This window comes from Loxodonta africana, chromosome 13 (assembly GCF_030014295.1).
Source record: "Loxodonta africana isolate mLoxAfr1 chromosome 13, mLoxAfr1.hap2, whole genome shotgun sequence".
NCBI classification, from domain to species: domain Eukaryota; kingdom Metazoa; phylum Chordata; class Mammalia; order Proboscidea; family Elephantidae; genus Loxodonta; species Loxodonta africana.
The window spans coordinates 33,518,505-33,538,678 of NC_087354.1; the positions used below are offsets into that span (position 1 = coordinate 33,518,505).

General features: G+C 40.0%; 1 protein-coding gene across 4 annotated transcripts in view; it reads left to right on the forward strand.

Annotated features, from left to right (window-relative positions):
* ADAMTSL3 (ADAMTS like 3) overlaps window positions 1-20,174 on the forward strand; it is a 416,580-nt gene that overhangs the window by 352,068 nt on the left and 44,338 nt on the right. For all 4 annotated transcript variants that reach the window (XM_064267196.1, XM_010593790.3, XM_064267194.1 and 1 more), the window contains exon 23: window positions 1,814-1,942. In XM_064267196.1, the coding sequence (XP_064123266.1) occupies window positions 1,814-1,942 (129 nt within the window). The remainder of the gene's footprint in view (window positions 1-1,813; window positions 1,943-20,174) is intronic.

The following is a 20,174-nucleotide window of genomic DNA, read 5'->3' on the forward strand; positions in this document are numbered from 1 at the left end:
TAGACCAAGGTGAGGAGAGGGACAATATCAGGGGCTGGAATCCAACATCTGGTCAACCAAGGGTCGGGCTTCGTGGCAGGTACTTTCACATCTATATATTGAGGAAGTTAGACCAGTTGATCTTTTTTAAAAGATCCTTGAACCTGTATGGTTTGAAGATTCTAATGAGTCGGAATCAACTCGATGGCACTGGGTCTGGGTAAGCTTCTCACTTGGCTACCTTCCCAAGGCAGGACCTTCAGGCTTTGGTCTTCTGTGCCTTGATCTTCCTAGGCTATTCTCTCCTGTGGTACTGCCTCTGAGCACAAGTTCCTTTCCAGAAAGCATCAATACCAAGGCTCTGGGATTCCTGGGAAGAATGGGAACCCCCCTTTTAGCTTTCAAGTCTCCCATTCAGCTCATCCCAGAACAATCCAGATTCCTAGTAGGGCTGGTGCAACATTCTCAGGGACCAGAGGTTGAGCTGAGACAACCAAAATCCTTTCCCAGCCAAAGAATATCCATTTCTTCAAATCTCAGGATAGGTTTTCACTGTTCCCCAGGCACACCAGGAGAGAACGGAACATTTGGTCTCCCAAACTTAACCGTTTCTAAGTTTTCTTCCCTAGAACGTGTGATTAACAATACAGCTAGCTGAATTATGATTGTTCATACATTCACTCATGCAATAGCTATGTTTTGTTGTTGTCGTTAGCTGCCATTGAGTCAGCCTAGACTCACAGTGACCCCTTGAGCAATGGAATGAAACTGCCTGATCCTCTGCCATCCCTATGATCAGTTGCGGATCAGACTGTTCTGATCTATAAGACTTAGACATTGACCAAGCAGATTAAGGAATGTGACCTTTCTCTCCAGGAGTTCACATGCTAATGGGGGAGTAAACCACCCATTGCAATAGGGTAGAGGAATACTCAGTCAGCATCCTCTCTGGAAGCCTCCCCTGGCCCCATTGACTACAGAGCCACCCGCCAGCGCCTTTCTCTATCTCAATACCCCTCACCCCGAATAGTGATGGTCTCCCACCAGACTGTGCATTGCTTGAGGACAAAAATGAGCATTTCTCCAACCGTATAGTCCCGTTGTCCAGCTCAGACCAGATAAAGAGAAAGCATTTAGTATGTTTCCTGAGTGAGTTAATGAATGAATCTATAAGTACATGGTTCTCAAAATTCAGGGAAATAAAGTCCTTACGTGGGTTCTTATCTCTGTGTGACTTGTTTTTATTGTTACTTTTTCCATGTAAGTTTTATGCATGTTTTTGCTTCAAGTTGATAAAATGCTAGCATTATTCCTGCCCTTCCATGCCTTGTTTCTTCTGAACTTCTGAACTTCTGAATTTGTTCTTTTCAAATTATCGAAGAGGAATTTGTCTTTAATTTTGGTTATTAAACAAAATTATCCTCATGGTTTATATATGGTTGTTGCAATGCACCTTTGTGGATATCTTCATCCATCCATCCATCCACCCATCCACCCATCCATCCATCCACCCATCCACCCATCCACCCAGCCACCCACCTACCCACCCACCCAGCCAACCACCCACCCACTCACACACCCACCCACCCACTGAGCATCTCTAGCCTGTGTGTGTACAATTCCCGGTGTTGGGCACCATAGGGGATGCAGAGAAAACAGGACTCTGCTCCTGCTCACAAAGAGCTCTGCAAAGTTCACCAAATGGCACAGTTAAACAGTTGCTGTCAAATGGATTCTGACTCATGGCAAGACCATGTGTCAGCCAAATGCAACCTGGTCCACCAAAGAGGAAAGGCCTGAACCTAACATAGTTTCCTGCTCTCTTTGAATTAAGAGGCACCTGTCATCTTGTCTATTGAAAGAAATATCACCAAACCGGAGCACAGCCATCTATCTGCCGTGGTTGGAGGTGTCATAGAGGCAGCCCTTCGAGCAAATGTGACAATCCAATGTCCTGTGAAAGGTAAGCATGGTCATTTCCAGTGGGAGGGCGTGTGGCCAGCCCATCATTTCCAGGAGAGGCAGGCTGGCAGTTTGGTGTTCTGGACCTCAGCCTCATAGGCTTAGCAATCTGATTTTTCAGCATATTGACAGTGGGTCTGTCTCTCAAGCGTGAGCTAACACCAGTTCATGAGACTGATGTATAAAACAGAATGCTGATTGATTCATTTACAATGAGAACTCTGACTGCTGTGTGCACTGGAATGTTCCTATTGGCAAGGCCAACACACTCTGTCCCCTTGAGCAGGTCTACACAAGAGGCCAAATTGTAATCAGAATATAGTGAATATGGAGTCAGAGTGAAGGGATTTGTTGGAAATTATTAGATTTGTTCTTCACCAAGGCCAAGCCAGGTCCGGAAACAGGAATACCCAGGTCCACTGGCCTAGACTCCATCCTGGCCTGTCCTAGGGCGGGAATCACCAACCTATGCTTCAGTGACTCTTTTTGCTATGTTTACAACTATGGATAAACCACCCTTCTAACCAGCACATTCTTTCCTTAATAGAAATAACACTTTCAGTCTGACTTTGCCGAGACCTAGGGCCGTTTTGCCTGCCTCTTTAAGCCATAGATTTTCAAATCTTAACCTGGGTCCACGACTCCCAAAACTATAGATAAATGTTGTATGTTGCACACATGCTCATTTTGTGAGGGACAGGAAAGCTGTGTGAATACCTTTCATTGATTCCTCAGAGTCTTGTGACCTCTTCAAAATTGAGATCTACTATTTAGGTAGCTGGGTGTTGCAAATGGTTAAGCACTCAATTATTAGCTGAAAGGCTAGTAGTTTGAAACCACCCAGACATGCCTCGGAAGACAGGCCTAGTGATCTATTTCTGAAAGGTCACAGCCTCGAAAACCCAAGGGGCAGTTCTATTTTCCACACATGGGGTCTGTTGGAATCAAGTCTACAGCAACTAACAACAAATTTCAAGGTGACTTTGCATAGGCCCATGATTTACTGTGTGTTGATTTAAGTTTCTGGACAACCATATTTCCCTAGTTTTCAACTTCTCATGGGGAGCCTGTAGCTGCAACCACTGAAGATGACTCTTGCCTCATCTGTGGCCCAGATAGCCCAGGGTAACTGGAGGAGCCATTGTGGCCACTCCCAGTAACACAGTGAAGGTGCGTGGAGGGAAAGGATCCTCAGACACACTGGGAGGTACCATCTGGCTTTCTGACTCTCCTTCCCCTCTGACGGTCAGTTCCCTGCCATGTTTTCAAAGCTGCACCTTTGGCTCCACAAACAGTGGAAATTTGCTAACCCCCAAGGTATTATTTTTCATCCCTTGGAATCCCCTGTGGTGTTTGGCCTACACACGCTTCTGAAAAATCTCTCCAGCCTCCCAACTAACTCCACCCACAAAATATGTGAATTTTCTGGCAAAATGCACCTACCATTACAGAATGGACCAGCATTCTCTGGCTGCAGTAAGGAGAAAAGCAGAACAGGACTTTGCAGATGCCAAGCCACAAATGTCTAGAGTTTCTACAGCCCTACACCTGCAACAGATGCTGCAAAGTAGATCTAACTTCTATTAAGAGAAACCGCAACTTTTAACATTATTTCTAATTCTTTTTACTTTCACAATAGTTTAAAGTTAGGCTTTCGGGGAACGAGCCATTGAAAGGATTGTGATGGTTCAGTAAAACCTGCAAAAGCTGGAACCCATGTAAGGCAGAAACCTGTTAGAGAAGAAAATTTCAAATAATTTTGACTAATGGTGTATGACAGAAAAGTGGTAAGACCGTCAAAGGCAGAAAACTTGTGAGACCCAGAAAAATAAGGCAATCCTGTTGAGTTCCAGCTCTCGCCAGTTTCACTGTATATTATTTGCTGTTACAGTCAGGAATTGAATTTAGTGGACGCTGTTTTGTGAGCAAAACCTCCAGAAAAGACTATTAAAATTGTCTGAGTTTTACTGTCTCATCCAGGCCCAGTCAGAATATGGGCCACCTCTGCCTGCTTTGTCCGATTCCAGTGGCCCCTTCTGCCCTGGCACAGCACTGCCTGCCTCCATAAAACTCAGGCTTGGGAGCGCTCACCTTCTTCCTCCCTCCCTCCACTTTCAGTTCTTACTAGGAGTTGTTCCATTTGGTCTTTCTTTACCTGGAAGTCATCCCCTATTCACTCAGACTCCAAGAACTCATCAGAAGTCCTTTCCTTTTCAAAATAAATCCATCTCTGGAGGCACTGCATTTATGCTGAGTTATGCATCATTTTAAGTAAACCTGGAATAAACTTATATGCAATCAATTAAGCACTCAGCTACTGTCCAAAAGGTTGGCAATTCGAATCCACTTAGAGGTGCCTCAGAAGAAAGGCCTGGTGATCTACTTCCAAAAGGTAACAGCTATCGAAAACCGTAGAGAGCACAGTTCTACTCCGACACACGTGGGGTCACCATGAGTTAGCGTCGAATCACTGGCCCTGGTGTTTATTACTGTAAACTTATACTGTTTTCTTACGGGTAGAAGCCGTAGCTAACTTAGATCTTTACAGAGGTTCACCTTTTCAAAGATAGATGATGAAATTGACGAAGCGTCAGGAAACTGTTTTCCAGACAGTTCTGTCACCAGCTAATATATGACCGTAGGCGAGTCATGTGTCCTTCTCACCCTCCGTTTCTCATGTCTAACATAGGAAATATATAATATTAGAGGAAGAAGGACTTTGGTTATCTTCTAATCTAGTTCTTCATTTTATAGATGATGACATTATAACTTTAAAAGAATTGAATATTGGCTTAAAAAGTTACATTTTCATATTGCAAATTGGGATTGTTTCTGTAAATCGATGACATATACCTATTTTTCCATTGTTTTTCATTTGCCCTGAAAATATTTTTCACTAATTATAATGAACTACTCTTCATAGAACTTACAACTTCTAGACAGATTCATTTTATTATTATTGTTGTGCTTTAGATGAAGGTTTACAGAATAAAATCACTTTTACTTAAACAATTAGTACACATACTGTTTTGTGACATTGGTTAACAACGTCTTGACATGTCAGCACTCTCCCTGCTTGACCTTGGGCTCCCTATTACCAGCTTTCCTGTCCCGTCCTGCCTTCTAGTTCTTCCCTGTGGGCTAGTGTACTCCTTTAGTCTTATTTTGTTTTACGGAACTGTCTAATCTTTGGCTGAAGGGTGAACCTCAGGAGTGACTTCATTAAGAGCTAAAAAAGGGTGTCGGGGGACCCTACTCTTGGGGTTTCTCCAGTCTCTTAGACTCATTTTTGTTTGTTGTAGCCAAATATGTTTTATTCAACCCCTGTGGTATAGATATCAGTAGTGATTGTTTCTAATCACTCTTAGGTATTATTTCTAATAACTGTATTAAATAATAGAATCTGAAAATCTGTACATTCCCAAAGTTAAGAGATCTAGGTGCAAGAGCTATTTGGCTTTCTGTTTTAAAAGCTTTTCCGAGAAATGGAAAGAATTTTTTTTTTAGCTGCACCCTCTCTGCCACCTTTTGGTAAGAAAGGACCACTCATCTGAAGAAAATGGCCAGTCACAATTGTTGTTACGTGCCGTTGAGTCGGTTCCAACTCATAGCGATCCAGTGTACAACAGAATGCAACACTTGCCCTGTCCTGCACCATCCTCACAATCATTGTTATGCTTGAGCCCATTGTTGTGCAACCATTGTGTCAGTCCATCTTGTTGAGGGTCTTCCTCTTTTTCCCTGACCCTCTAATTACCAAGCATGATGTCCTTCTCTAGGGACTGATAACTCCTGATAACATGTCCAAAGCATTTGAGACGTAGTCTCGCCATCCTCACTTCTAAACAACATTCTGGTTGTACTACTTCCAAGACAGATTTGTTCATTCTTTTTAATAGTCAATTTGTCCTCATATTAATGCATAGTACAGACATTTTTTATCCTGTAATTTTCTGTTGTGTGTACTGTCTTATTTGTTTATCCTGTTCCTTACGCTGATCAGAGGTGCAGCTGATCTGAGTCCCTCCTCTAAAGTATTTTTATTGTATGTCAGGTTCCTCTTTAGTCTATAAGAAGTCTCATGGCTCACAGATTGGAGTGTCGTGGAGCTAGGAAGTCGGTGGTTCCAAAATGGATGGCATTGGAAAAGCTCTCAATGACTCAGCCCCAAGAGTAGAAAATCTCTTAAACACAAGATGTGCTTGACAACTGCTCTTCAGAGCAAGCTAAAATTGCCTGGAAATGTTAAAGAGGCCCTGAGACTAAAACTAAGCTAAGGAATAAAAATGTCCTATAACGTTAGCTATAGAACATATGTATATATACCCCTATTTAAGGAGGAAAAGTTCTATAACCTTGAACCCTACCTCAAGTACCACCAAGTAGCAGGTACACATAGGCTACAACAAAGGACACATGAACAATGAACATGAGGTAAATAAATGAGTAAAATTTTAAAATATTAGCAAAGTGAATACAGCAACATATATAACCAAGAAGACTTTTCCCAGGAATGCAAAGAATTTTTTTTAACATTTAGAAGTATCTATTTTAAACAGATTGTAACAGGGTAAAAGCAGATGCTGAGTTGGAGCCTGGTGTGCAGGATATTTATTAGTGGCTATGAGTCGAAATCGACTTGATGTCACCTACCAACAACAACCACTACCTCTGGAAGGGAAGGGCAGGCAGGATTGAACAGAGGGTGAAGGAGGCTATGATGCAGGCCCACAAGCCTTAGCCAGGGGAGCTGGGAAGTACATGGGGCTCATCAGAGTTGCCCCACATGACCCATAGTGGCCAGGCTTTTATGTTCCTGCCTCCATTAGTCACTGGAAAGGGGCACACTCCTGGGTGCACTGAGGAAAGCTGTAAGGAGCTGAGAGCTGAAGGCTGTCTGCTGACAGCACACCCAACAGCTGGGTCACACGTCCTTCCTTGAAGGGAAATCCGGGTGGAACATCTCCTTGCCTACCACAGAGATTAAAGGTGATAAAACTTATGTTCATCTTAGTAGATGCAGTAAGAGCATTTGATAAACTTTAATACAAAATGACATCAAGAACTCTGGGCAAACCAGTAATAGTTTGGGATCATCCTTAGCCTGATAAAAAGTACCTACTCAAAAACCTGTAGTAAATAGCATACTCACTTTAATAGTGTGATTTTAGAATCATTCCCATTAGATTCCAGAAAAAGACAAGGGTTCCCTTTATTATTACTTGTGCTTAACACTATTCTGGAGGCCCTAGCCAATACAACAAGATAAACATATTTTAAAAAGCAACTATAAGAATGAGAAAAAAATTCTTATTGAAAGACTATATAATTATCTACATTGAAGATCCAAGAGTACGTAGAGGCAAACTTTTGGATCTATATATTCAGTGCAATCCCAATTTTACAAAAATTCCTATGAGATAGCTAGACTTAAAAAACAGATTCTCTAATAATTTGGAAGAGCAAGTAGCCAAGAATAGTCCAGACATTTTTGAAGAAGAACAAGGTGGGGGAGAATTACCCTAGCTATCAGATATCAAGACTTATTATAAAGCTACAGTAATTACAATAATACGGTATTAGCGCAGGGATAGAAAAATCAATGGAATGAGATGCATAGCCCATAGCAGAGTCAGGCATATATGGAAACTTATTACTTAATAGCATTAGAAATAAAAGCCAGGAAAGGACAGCCTATTAAGTAAATAGTGATAGGATAATTGGTTATAAATATCTCCAAAGAAGATACACAAATTGCAATGTAAAAATATGAAATCCCTACCTCATGCCATATCCAAAAATAAATTCTACATGGTTTAAATACCTAAAATATGAATCACATAAAACTTTTATAATAAAATATGAGCTATCTCTTCAGATACAAAACGTAAAAGCTATAAAAGAAAAATATCAATTAGATAGTGGTGATAGTTGCACAACTCTGTGAATATACTAAACACCATGAAATTATATACTTTAAATAGGTGAACTGTATGGTATATGAATTATGCCTGAATAAACTCTTATAAATATATTGATAAAAATTGCTGTGTTAAAATTTAAAAAGTTCTGGACCCTGCAAAACACTGTCTCCAAAGTCAAGTCACAATTCTAGGAGGAAATATTTGTTATACAGAATCTAGACCATAAAAAGACCATATAAACCAAAAAAAGCCAAACCCAGTGCCATCGAGTCAATTCCGACTCATAGCAACCCTATAGGACAGAGTAGAACTGCCCCCACAGAGTTTCCAAGGAGCGCCTGGCAGATTCGAACTGCTGACCCTTTGGTTAACAGCGATAGCACTTAACCGCTATGCCACCAGGGTTTCCAGACCATATAAAGAACTCCACAAATCTATGAAAATAACAAATAACCCCATGTGAAACACGAGCAAAGGATATGAACAGGCAACTCCCAGAAGGAGAAACCCTAATGGCAAACAAGCAAGTACAATAAGTATTTTCATCTCACTGGTAATCAAATGAATTAAAAGTGAAATTTAATTTCATACCTACTGGATTGGCAAAATTTAGCCAAGGGTTGGCAAAAATATGGAGAAATAGGATCCTATTCACTACTGGTCAGAGTATATATCAGTATATATTAGAAGAATGACTTTAGAGAACAGTTTTGCAGTATCTGGTCAAGTCAAAGATGCTCAAAACCAGAAATTCCACTTGTGCATATAGCCCTTATGTGCAAAGAAACAGTTAAAAGAATGTGCACTATAGCCTTGTTTGTGGTAGGATAGAGAGAGAAATAGAGTAAAAGAGAGAAAATAAGAAGAGGTAGAGGCAGAGGAAGAGAAGAAAAAAAGGAGGGGAGAACAGAAAAGAAACCTAAATCTCTATCAGGACCAGGCTGTTTTGACTACGGTGGCAGTGTGATAGGTTCTAAAATCAGCTAATGTAAGGCCTCCCACTTTGTTCTTCTTCTTCAGTAGTGCTTTACTTATCTGGGGCCTCTTCCCTTTCCATATGAAGTTGGTGATTTGTTTCTCCATCTCATTGAAAAATGTCTTTGAAATTTGGACCAAGATTGCGTTGTATCTGTAGATCACTTTGGGTAGAATCGACATTTTCACCATGTTGAGTTTTCCTACCCATGAGCAAGGTATGTTTTTCCACTTACGTAGGTCTCTTTTCATTTCTTGCAGTAGTGTCTTGTAGTTTTCTTTGTATAGGTCTTTAACATCTCTAGTTAGATTTATTCCTAAATGTTTTATTTTCTTGGAGGCTATTATAAATGGTATTGATTTGGTGATTTCCTTTTTCAAGCTCCCTTTGTTGGTATAGAGGAATACAACTGATTTTTCTGTTTATCTTGTATCTTGATACTTTCCCGAAATCTTCTATTACTTCCAGTAGTTTTCTTGTCAATTCTTTAGGTTTTTCTGTGTATAAGATCATATCATCTGCAAATACGGATACTTTTACTTAACTCCTTACCAATTTGGATGCCCTTTATAACTTCCTCTTGCTTTATTGCTCTGGCTAGGACCTCCAGCACAATGTTGAATAAGAGTGGTGATAAAGGGCGTCCTTGTCTGGTTCCTGTTCTCAAGGGAAATGTTTTCAAACTCCCTCCATTTAGGATGATGTTGACTGTTGGCTTTGTATAAATACTGTTTATTATGTTTAGGAATTTCACTTCTATTCCTATTTTGGTGGGAGTTTTTATCGTGAATTGGTGTTGGACTTTTGTCAAATGCCTTTTCTGCATCAATTGATAAGGTCATGTGGTTCTTATCTTTTATTTTATTTATGTGATGAATTACATTGATTGTTTTTCTGATATGGAACCATCCTTGCATACTTGGTATGAATCCCACTTCGTCATGCTGAATTATTTTTTTGATATGTTGTTGAATTCTATTGGCTAGTATTTTGCTAAGGATTTTTGCATCTATATTAATGAGGGATATAGGCCCGTAATTTTCTTTTTTTGTGGTGTCTTTACCTGGTTTTGGTGTCAGGGTTATGCTGACTTCATAGAATGAGTTTGGGCATATTCCATTCTTTTCTATGCTCTGAAATACCTTTAGTGGAACTGGTGTTAACTCCTCTCTGAAAGTTTGGCAGATTGCTCTAGCGAAGCTGTCAGGGCCAGGCATTTTTTTGTTGAGGGTTTTTTTTTATTACCTCTTTAGTCTCTTCTTTTGATATAGGTTTACTTCGTTTTTCTACCTTTTTTTTTTTTTTTTTTTGTATTAGTAGGCAGGTAGTGTGTTTCTAGAAATTTGTCCATTTCCCCTAGGTTTTCATATTTACCATTTTTCATAGTATTCTGTTATGATTCTTTTTAATGTCAGTTGGGTCTATTGTGATATTGCCCATCTCATTTCTTATTTGGGCTATTGGCTTCCTCTTCTGTTTTTGTTTTGTCAGTTTGGCCACTGGTTTATCGGTTTTGTTGATCTTTTTAAAGAGCTAGCTTTTGGTCTTGTTGACTCTCAATTGTTTTTCTATTCTCTATTTCATTTATTTTTGTTCTAATTTTATCATTTGCTTGCTTCTGGTGCCCGAGGGCTTCTTTTACTGCTCTCTATTTGTTCAAGTTGCAGGGTTACTGCTTTGTTTTTGGCTCTTTTTTCTTTTTGAATGTTCGCATTTATTGCTATAAACTGACCTCTGAGCACTGCTTTTACTGTGTCCGTAAGGTTCTGGTAGGATGTGTTTTCATTCTTATTTGATTCTGTGAATTTCTTTATTCCATCCTTGATTTCTTCTATAACCCAGTAGTTTTGAGCAAGGTGTTGTTCAGTTTCCATGTATTTGATTTTTTTCCTTGATTTCTCCTTTTATGGCTTTATGGTCAGAAAAGATGCTTTATAATACTTTGATGTTTTGGATTCTGTTAAGGCTTGCTTTGTGGCCTAATATGTGGTCTATTCTGGATAATGTTCTGTGTACATTGGAAAAGAAAGTATATTTTGGGGCTGCTGGGTGAAGTGTTCTGTATATGTCTATGAGGTCAAGTTGGTTGATTGTGGCATTTAGATCTTGTGTGTCTTTATTGAGCTTCTTTCTAGATGAGTGATATGTTGAAGTCTCCTGCTACTGTTGTGGAGCGCTCTATTCCTCTTTTCAGTGCTGTTAGAATTTGTTTTATGTATTTTGGAGCCCTGTAGATATAGTACCTCTTTGATGAAGGTAATCAGAGCTAGAATACCAGCCCATGAAAAGCCCATTTACCTACATTGTAACTTGAAATATATAGTTGAAATAAGAATAAATAGTGTAAGAATCTGTAAATTAAATGAAACCAGAATTTGATAAATATACAAAAATCTTTCATATATTTAAAGCTGATGTTTTCAGCAAAACAAGTGGAGGAAAGTAAGTACAGAGGATAATTTGAGATTTGAGTAGCTTTAAGTGGAAGTGGTTCAAGTCTTGATCACGTCCTCATGGCCTTAGAATTTACTCTTTCCAGATGTCAGGAGGTAAGTTACAGCCTTGTGTTTGTCAGTCTTGATCAGTCCTCAACAAGCCTGCAAAAAGGGATAAAGAGAAAACAAGGAAAGAGATTTCCCCTGAGATAACTAGGTAAGAAGGAGCCCTGGTGGTGCAGTGGCTTAGCACTCAGCTGCTAACCAGTAGGTCGGCAGTTCAAATCCTCTGCAGGAGAAAGATGTGGCAGTCCTGCTTCTGTAAAGATTACAGCCTTGGAAACCGACTTGGTAGCAACCAGTAACTAGGTAAGATCTGGTTGAAATAAATCTTGGAATTTAATTATGGATGGACATTATAGATCAGTGAATACAGCATTCTCTTTTTGCAAACAAGGCTGGAAGGGAAGGGAGCACTTGACTGAGGGAACAAATCTGGTCAGTGGCAGGGCCAAGGTCAGAATCTAGTCACTACTGCTAAAGCTCAAGCTCTTTCTACCTTGGACTGTTCCCTCGTTATTATGTTTTCTTCTCTCCTTAAAAAATCACCACATTTCATTATAAAAATTTAGAAAACATAGTGGAGTGTTATGAAGTGAAGAAATTATCTTAACACCATCACAAAGACACAATCATTATTACCGTTTTGCTATATTTCTGTAACCTTTTCTCTGTGTTTAAATCATAAAATTTTTTCATGTCATTAAAAAGTCAGCATAAATATCATTTAATGACTATATAAATGCATCATTGTATGAACATCAATTATTAAACTATTCTCTTATTTTTGGAAACTTAAGCTATTTTTACTTCTTTATAATTACATATAGTAGCATATGTAATGAACTTTTTTCTTTTTTATTGTACTTTAGATGAAGGTTTACAGAACAAACTAGTTTCTCATTAAATGGTTAGTACACATATTGTTTTATGACATTGGTTTACAACTCCACGACATGTCAACACTCTCCCTTCTCAACCTTGGGTTCCCGATTACCAGCTTTCCTATTCCTTCTGCCTTCTAGTCCTTGCTCCAGGGCTCATGTGCCCCTTTAGTCTCATTTTGTTTTATAGGCCTGTCTACACTTTGGCTGAAGGGTGAACCTCAGGAGTGACTTCATTACTGAGCTGAAAGCATGTCCCAGGGCCATACTCTCAGGGTTTCTGCAGTCTCTGTCAGGCCAGCAAGTCTGGTCTTTCTTTTTGAATTAGAATTTTGTATGTTCTTCTCCAGCTTTGTCCGGGACCCTCTATTGTGATCCCTGTCAGAGCAGTCAGTGGTGGTAGCCGGGCACCATCTAGTTGTACTGGGCTCAGTCTAGTGGATACTATGGTAGATGTGGTCCATTAGTCCTTTGGACTAATCTTTCCCTTGTGTCTTTAGTTTTCTTCATTCTTCCTTGATCCTGAAGGCGTGAGACCAGTGGAGTATCCTAGGTGTCTGCACATAGCCTTTCAAGACCCCAGATGCTACACTCACCAAAGTAGAGTGTTTCTTTATAAACTATGTTATGCCAATTGAGCTAGATGTTCCCCAAGACTATGGTCTCCACAGCCCTCAGCACAGCAATTCAGTCCCTCAGGGAGTTTGGGTGTATCTATGGAGCTCCCATGATAATGAACATTTTTATGCATATAGTTTACTCTGTTATTTGGATTATTTTTTAAAAACAGATTGTTGTTGTTAGGTGCTGTCGAGTCAGTGGTCACTCATAGTGACCGTATGTACAGCAAAACAAAACATGCCCAGTCCTGCACCATCCTCACAATCGTTATTATGCTTGGTCCCATTGTTGCAGCCAGCGTGTCAATCCATCTTATTGAGGTTCTCCCTCTCTTTTGCAGACCCTCTATTTTACCAAGCATGATATACTTCTTCAGGGACTGGTCCCTCCTAATAACATGTCCCAAGTATGTGAGATGAAGTCTCACCATCCTCGCTTCTAAGGAGCATTCTGGCGGTACTTCTTCCAATACAGATTTGTTTGTTCTGCTGGCAGTCATTGGTATAGTCAATAATATTCTTCACCAACACCATAATTCAAAGGCAACATTTCTGCTTAGGTCTTCCTTATTCATTGTTTAATTTTTGTATGCATATGTGGCAATTAAAAATACCGTGGCTTGGGTCAGGTGTACCTTAGTTTTCAGTGACATCTTTGCTTTTTAATACTTTAAAGAGCTCTTTTGCTGCAGATTTGCCTAATGCAATATGTTTTTGGATTTCTTGACTGCTGCTTCCATGGGTGTTGATTATGAATCCAAGTAAAATGAAATCCTTGACAACTTCCATATTTTCTCCTACAATAGATTAACAGGATTGAAATGACTAGGTCAGAGAACATTCAACATTTTCATAACTTCACAGGACAATAAAATTTTTATAACTCTATGAGCATCTTAAATCAAGTAGACACATGAGACTATGTGGGCAGCTCCTGTTTGGAGGGGAGATGAGAGGACAGAGGTGGTCAGAAGCTGGCCGAATGGACACAAAAAGAGAGAGTAGAGGGAAGGAGTGTGCTGTCTCATTAGAGGGAGAGCTACTAGGAGTATATAAAACCAGAAACCAAACCCAGTGCCATCAAGTCGATTCTGACTCATAAAGACCCTATAGGACAGAGTAGAACTGCCCCATAGAGTTTCCAAGGAGTGCCTGGTGGATTCGAACTGCTGACCCTTTGGGTAGCAGCCGTAGCACTTAACCACTATGCCACCAGGGTTTCCAGAAGTATATAGCAAGGTGTATAAAAGTTTTTGTATGAGAGACTGCCTTGGTTTGTAAACTTTCACTTGAAGCACAATAAAAAAAAAAATTTATAACTCTAAATACATATTGCCAAATTACCTTCCAGAAATTTGAAATTTAACCAGTGGAATAGATTTAAGCCCTATATCCCTGCCACTCTGCCATCATTGATAGGACAGTATGGATACAAAGGTAGGTAAAAGATTTAGTGTATGTGCAGGAGTACCTGGCTAGTGCAAATGGCATTCAGCTGCTTACCAAAAGGTTGGAGGTCTGAGTCCACCCAAATTTGTGTTGGAAGGAAAGGCATGGTGATCTAGTTCCAAAAAAATCAGCCATTGAAAATCCTACAGAGTTTCACTTAAAGCACAATTTGAAAAAAGAAAGAAAGAAAATCCTATGGGTCACACTTCTACTCTGACACACATGAGGTTTCCATGAGTTGGAGTTGATACTTGTCAGCAACTTGTTTTTAGTATATGTTCATGGCACTCGGTGTGCCAGGAGCTAAGTGGAGGCAGGGAAAGCCTTTCATATCTAAGGGATATTGGTCAATTTTAGAAAAAAAGCTTACTATATAAATTTAAAAGTATTTTCTTAATCAGGGGATTTTTTTCAGGATAAAAATACAGTGAAATATACCTGGGACTTTGTTGAAGTCTAGGAAAGAAAGAAAAAACCAAATTGCCAGAAGAGACTCTGAAACTTGTTCTTGAATGTAGAGTAACTGAAGTGAAAGGAAGAAATGATCACATGAAAGAACTGAACAGAATATTTCGAAGGGTGATCCAGGAATACAAAGTAAAGTATTGTAGTGAAATGTGTAAAAACCTGGAGTTAGAAAACCAAAAAGGAAGAATGCTATAGGCATTTCTCAAGCTGAAAGAACTGAAGAAAAACTTCAGACCTCAAGTTGCAATATTGAAATTTCTATGGGCAAGATATTGAATGACACAGGAAGCATCAAAAGAAGATGGAAGGAACACACAGAGTCACTATACCAAAAGGAATTAGTCAACATTCAACTGGTTCATGAGATAGCATATGACCAAGAACCGATGGTACTGAAGGAAGAAGTCCAAGCTGCACTGAAGGCATTGGCGAAAAGCATAGCTCCAGGAATTGGCAGAATACCAACTGAGCTGTTTCAGCAAATGGATGCAGTGCTGGAAATGTTCATTCATCTCTGCCAAGAATTTTGGAAGACAGCTACCTGGCCAACTGACTAGAAGAGATCCGTGTTTGTGCCCATTCCTGAGAAAAGTGAGCCGAGAGAATGAGGAAATTATCAAACAATATCGTTAATATCACATGCAAGTAAAATTTTGCTGAAGATAATTCAGACACGGTTACAGCAGTACATCAGCAGGGAACTGCCAGAAATTCAAGCTGGATTCAGAAGAGGGTGTGGAACATGGGATGTCATTGCTGATGTCAGATGAATCTTGACTGAAAGCAGAGAATACCAGAAAGATGTTTATCTGTGTTTTATTGACTATGCAGAGACGTTTGACTGCGTGGATCATAACAAATTATTGTGAAGGTTGGAAATTCCAAAACACTTCATTGTGCTCATGCAGAACCTGCACATAGACCAACAGGCAGTTGTTCAAACAGAACAAGGGGATACTGAAATCAGAAAAGGTGTGTGTCAGGGTTATATCCTTTCACCATACTTATTTAATCTGTATGCTGAGCAAATAATCTGAAAAGCTGGACTATGTGAAGAAGAACATGGCATCAGGATTAGAGGAAGACTCCTTAACAACCTGCGATATGCAGATGACACAACCTTGCTTGCTGAAAGCTAAGAGGACTTGAAGCACTTACTGATGAAGATCAGAGACCACAACCTTCAGTATGAATTACATGTCAACATAAAACAAAAATCCTCACAACTGGACCTATAAGCAACATCATGATAAACAGAGAAAGATTGAAGCTGTCAAAGATTTCACTTAACTTGGATCCATAATCCATGACCATGGAAGCAGCACCCAAGAAATCAAACGATCTATTGCCTTGGGCAAATCAGCTGCAGAAGACCTCTTTAAAGTGTTAAAAAGCAAAGGTGTTGCTTTGAAGACTAAAGGTGCACCTGACCCAAAAAAAAGCCATGGTATTTTCAATTGCCTCATATGAATGTCAAATCTGGACATGAATAAAGAAGACCAAAGAAGAATTGATGTCTTTGAATTATGGTGTTTGTGAAGAATATTGAATATACCATGGATTGCCAGAAGAACAAAGAAGCCTATCTTGGAAGAAGTACAACCAAAATGCTTCTTAGAAGCAAGGATGGTGAGACTTCATCTCACGTACTTTGGACATGTTATCAGGAGAAACCAGTCTCTGGAGAAGGACGTCATGCTTGGTAAAGTAGAGGATCAGGGAAAAAAGGAAGACCCTCAACAAGATGGATTGACACAGTGGCTGCAACAGTGGGCTCAAACACAGCAATGATGGTGGGGATGGTCCAGGAGCCAGCAGTGTTTCGTTCTGTTTTACCTAGGGTTGTGATGAGTCAGAACTGACTCAACAGCCCCTAACAACAACCACCACCAAATTATTAGCTTTCTTCACTGGTTTTTAGGATTTCCCTTTCGGGGGAAGATCTTTAGGAAATATTTGTGGTTGAGCTTGATTATGTGGTTAGATTCTGAAACATAGTCTCATCTCTCTGACACTTTCACCCATCAGTTATAGGTTTATGTTATATAGAACTGGGTGTAATTTTATGGTAAGGGTTTCAAGTATTTTTAAGTCCCAAAACGCTTTGATTAAAAAAAAAAAAAATTAACTTTCCCTCCAGAGAAATGTATTTACCCACAAAATTTTGCATGTAATTTTCAGAAAGCTTAAAAAGAAAACCTGAAGATTATCTCCCTACCCCTGTTTTATAAAGTGAACACTTGATGCTTTGACCATATTCTAAAGTAAAGGTAATTCATTTTTTTCTCAATTTATGGTTTTTGACGTATGTTCCCTCTTCTATATTTATCTCTTTTTAAATTATATACAGTCCTTGAGATAGCTGAAAAGAAAATTGAAGTATATTTAAAAACTGTCACTCAAAAAACCTGTCCTTGTTTTCCCTACTTCTGTCTATGGTACAGAAATCCTCCTCCCGTAACCTTATATCCAGTCAAACAATTGATCATAGATGTTTGGGAATTCCATCAATGTTTCCATCCATTCCACAAACATTCACTAAGCACCCACTAAGCCCAGGCTAGTTTCTTAGTGTATGGAGGTGAATTAGACCTCATTCCTACAGCTTTACAGACAAGGAAACTGATATGTCACAAATGCAAAAAAAAAAAATAGAAGGGCTTACAAAGTACAACAGACACAGAGGAGAGACTAGTTAGTTAGGGCTACTAAAGAGTTAGAGAAGGTTTACGAAAGAGATGATATTTCAACCACACCACTTGTAACAAAAAGGAAAGGCACCTGAAGCAAAAGAAGCCAGGTATGTGCAATGGCATAGAGAGGTGAGAAGCCCTAGTTTATTTGCAAAACCACAAGCTTATCTGTATGACCTAAAGTGGAAGGTGTGAACTGGAGTGGGAAGAGATGGGTTTGAACTATAAGCTGGGACCAGATTATGAAGGGCTTTTCATGTCATGCTAAAACTCTTGTGCTTCATTTTATTGGCAGCGGGAAGAAGTGGTGGCAGCATGTAAGCCAGGTAATGGTATAGGCCAATCTTTGTTTTAGAAAGAGTATTCTGCTTACAGTAGGACTGAAAAATTAGAGGGGAAAGAAGCTGCAGAAAAGTATAGCTTGAACTCAACCAAGTCATATCAGAGGTCATGGAGCCTAAAACCTGTCATTCACTAAGATATTTTAATTTATCCAGAAGAGAGAGCAGGCAGATTTGGCATACTTAGCAGTGGATACATCATTAATTGAGGAGCTGGGACACAACTGTCCCTGGTTTAGAGTTGAGGCGTTGGCACATTAGAGGCTAAGTCAAGCATGGAGAGAAGCTATATTGAAAAGAGCTAAGGAGAGTATGAAAGGCAACATCTCAGGAACACATTGAAAGTCTGTCAGAACTCGTTATCAAAAATAATAACTTAAGCACCTAATATGTGTCAACTTGAACAGCCTGAGAGTTGGATGTTATTATTGTCTTTGTTTTGATGATGAGGAAACAGGCTCATATGCATACAATTTCCCCTTTGGTTATTTACCTAATGAGTGTGTGAGTTAAGATTGAAATCCAAGTCTGTGTGAGTTCAAAGGAATTGGACAGAGAAGGAGACTCCTGGCTTGGGAGAATAAAATGGGTGCAAGGAGATCTAGCCAGAGAGAAATGTGTCAAGGCAGAATTTTGAGGTATGATCTAGGAACTGCCACAGTTTGGGACAGTGTGTCAGAGGCTCAGGCATGGGCTTCAGGCCAGGGCCCAACCTCACCTGGAGAACTGTTCCCTGGTGTAAGAACTAGGATTCAGGCAGAGGACACTGAGAGGCAGACCTCTTGCCAGCCTGTAGGCCACCAGAGTGTATCCAGCCAAAGGTTTGTCCATGTGTTCATTCAGATGGAGGCTCCATCTTGACACCTGCTTCCACCATCACTGCAGCATTGAGAACAGAACATGTCAAATCGTGCACTGTCTTTTAATGACTACCCGGTCCCTCACCTTAACCCTTGATATACTTTGTATTTGGATTATTGATTTAGCAAATTAAAAAGACTCATTTATTCTCTGAAGACCCACTGAACCCCTATTCTGAATGCTCCTTGAGAGATGATTTTCTTCTCATTTTTATCAGTCTCCGTTTCCCATTGGGAGAAAATACGGGTCTCTATACAATCAAGAGGAGCCCTAGTGGCACAGTGGTTAAGTGTTGGGCTGCTAACCAAAAGGTCAGCAGTTCAAATCCACCAGCTGCTCCTTGGTAATCCTAGGCGGCAGTTCTGCTCTGTCCTATAGGGTCGCTATGAGTTGGAATCAACCCGACAGCAATGGGTTTATACAATCAAGAAGTAAAAAGAAAATCTAGAAAGAGGTAGTTGGATATGCAAAATGAAAAACGGAAGGGACTATTCAGTCACCTGTCATATTAGAGACTTAACTGCAAAAAATCTTACGCTTGGGCTTGTGTGTGTGCTTGTACTGAGTTCTATCAACTCTTGAAGCATTCAGACCACAGCTGTTGTGGTTCAGTCCTGTCATCAACAACACCACTTCCATTCCCAAATATCTACATGCAACCTCTGTCACCAGTCCCACCAATACACTTCTGTGTCCTGAAAATGTCATAGACACCCAGCCCCACCTAAACTTTCATCCCTTCACGTGGTAACAACAGATTCCATAGTAAGGCCCCATCTACTTTTATCACGTAATTTCACATTGTGTGTCCATTCGTTCCCTGTCCTCCAAATCAACATGCATCTTTCTTCTATGCACCATCAATAGTCCAGTGGTTAAACCAATGGTTTACTGCTGATAAATTCCGTGGGACCTTGTCAGAGACCCTAGTCTTCCCGTTCAACCACACACCCGCTCCTGTCCCACAAACATACAGTTCAGGTAAGAGACCTCACTGTTTTTCGATTTTGTGGATTGGACTTCCTTATACAATTTTTTTTTTTTTTTAAGAATTGGACCTGCTACAAATAATATTTGAAAACCATTGGTTGGAACATTGGAGTAGGGCGTATAACCTATGGAAGAGTCCTGCTGTGAAAATAACATTGAACTTCCACAATGATATCTTATTTCAGATTTAGAATGGCTTTCACCCCTGTGGAAACCCTGGTGGCGTAGTGGTTAAGTGCCACGGCTGCTAACCAAAGGGTCAGCAGATCGAATCCGCCAGGCAATCCTTGGAAACTCTCTGGGGCAGTTCTACTCTGTCCTATAGGGTCGCTATGAGTCGGAATCGACTAGACAGCACTGGGTTTGGTTGGTTTTGTTTCACCCCTGTATGTCTTTTCATTATCACATTTTCCGATATTAAGACACCTTGAACCACAACCCAGTTGCCATTGAGTTGACTCCAACTCATGTGTGTAAGAGTAGAACTGTGCTCCATAGGGTTTTCAATGGCTGATTTTTTCAGGTAGATCAC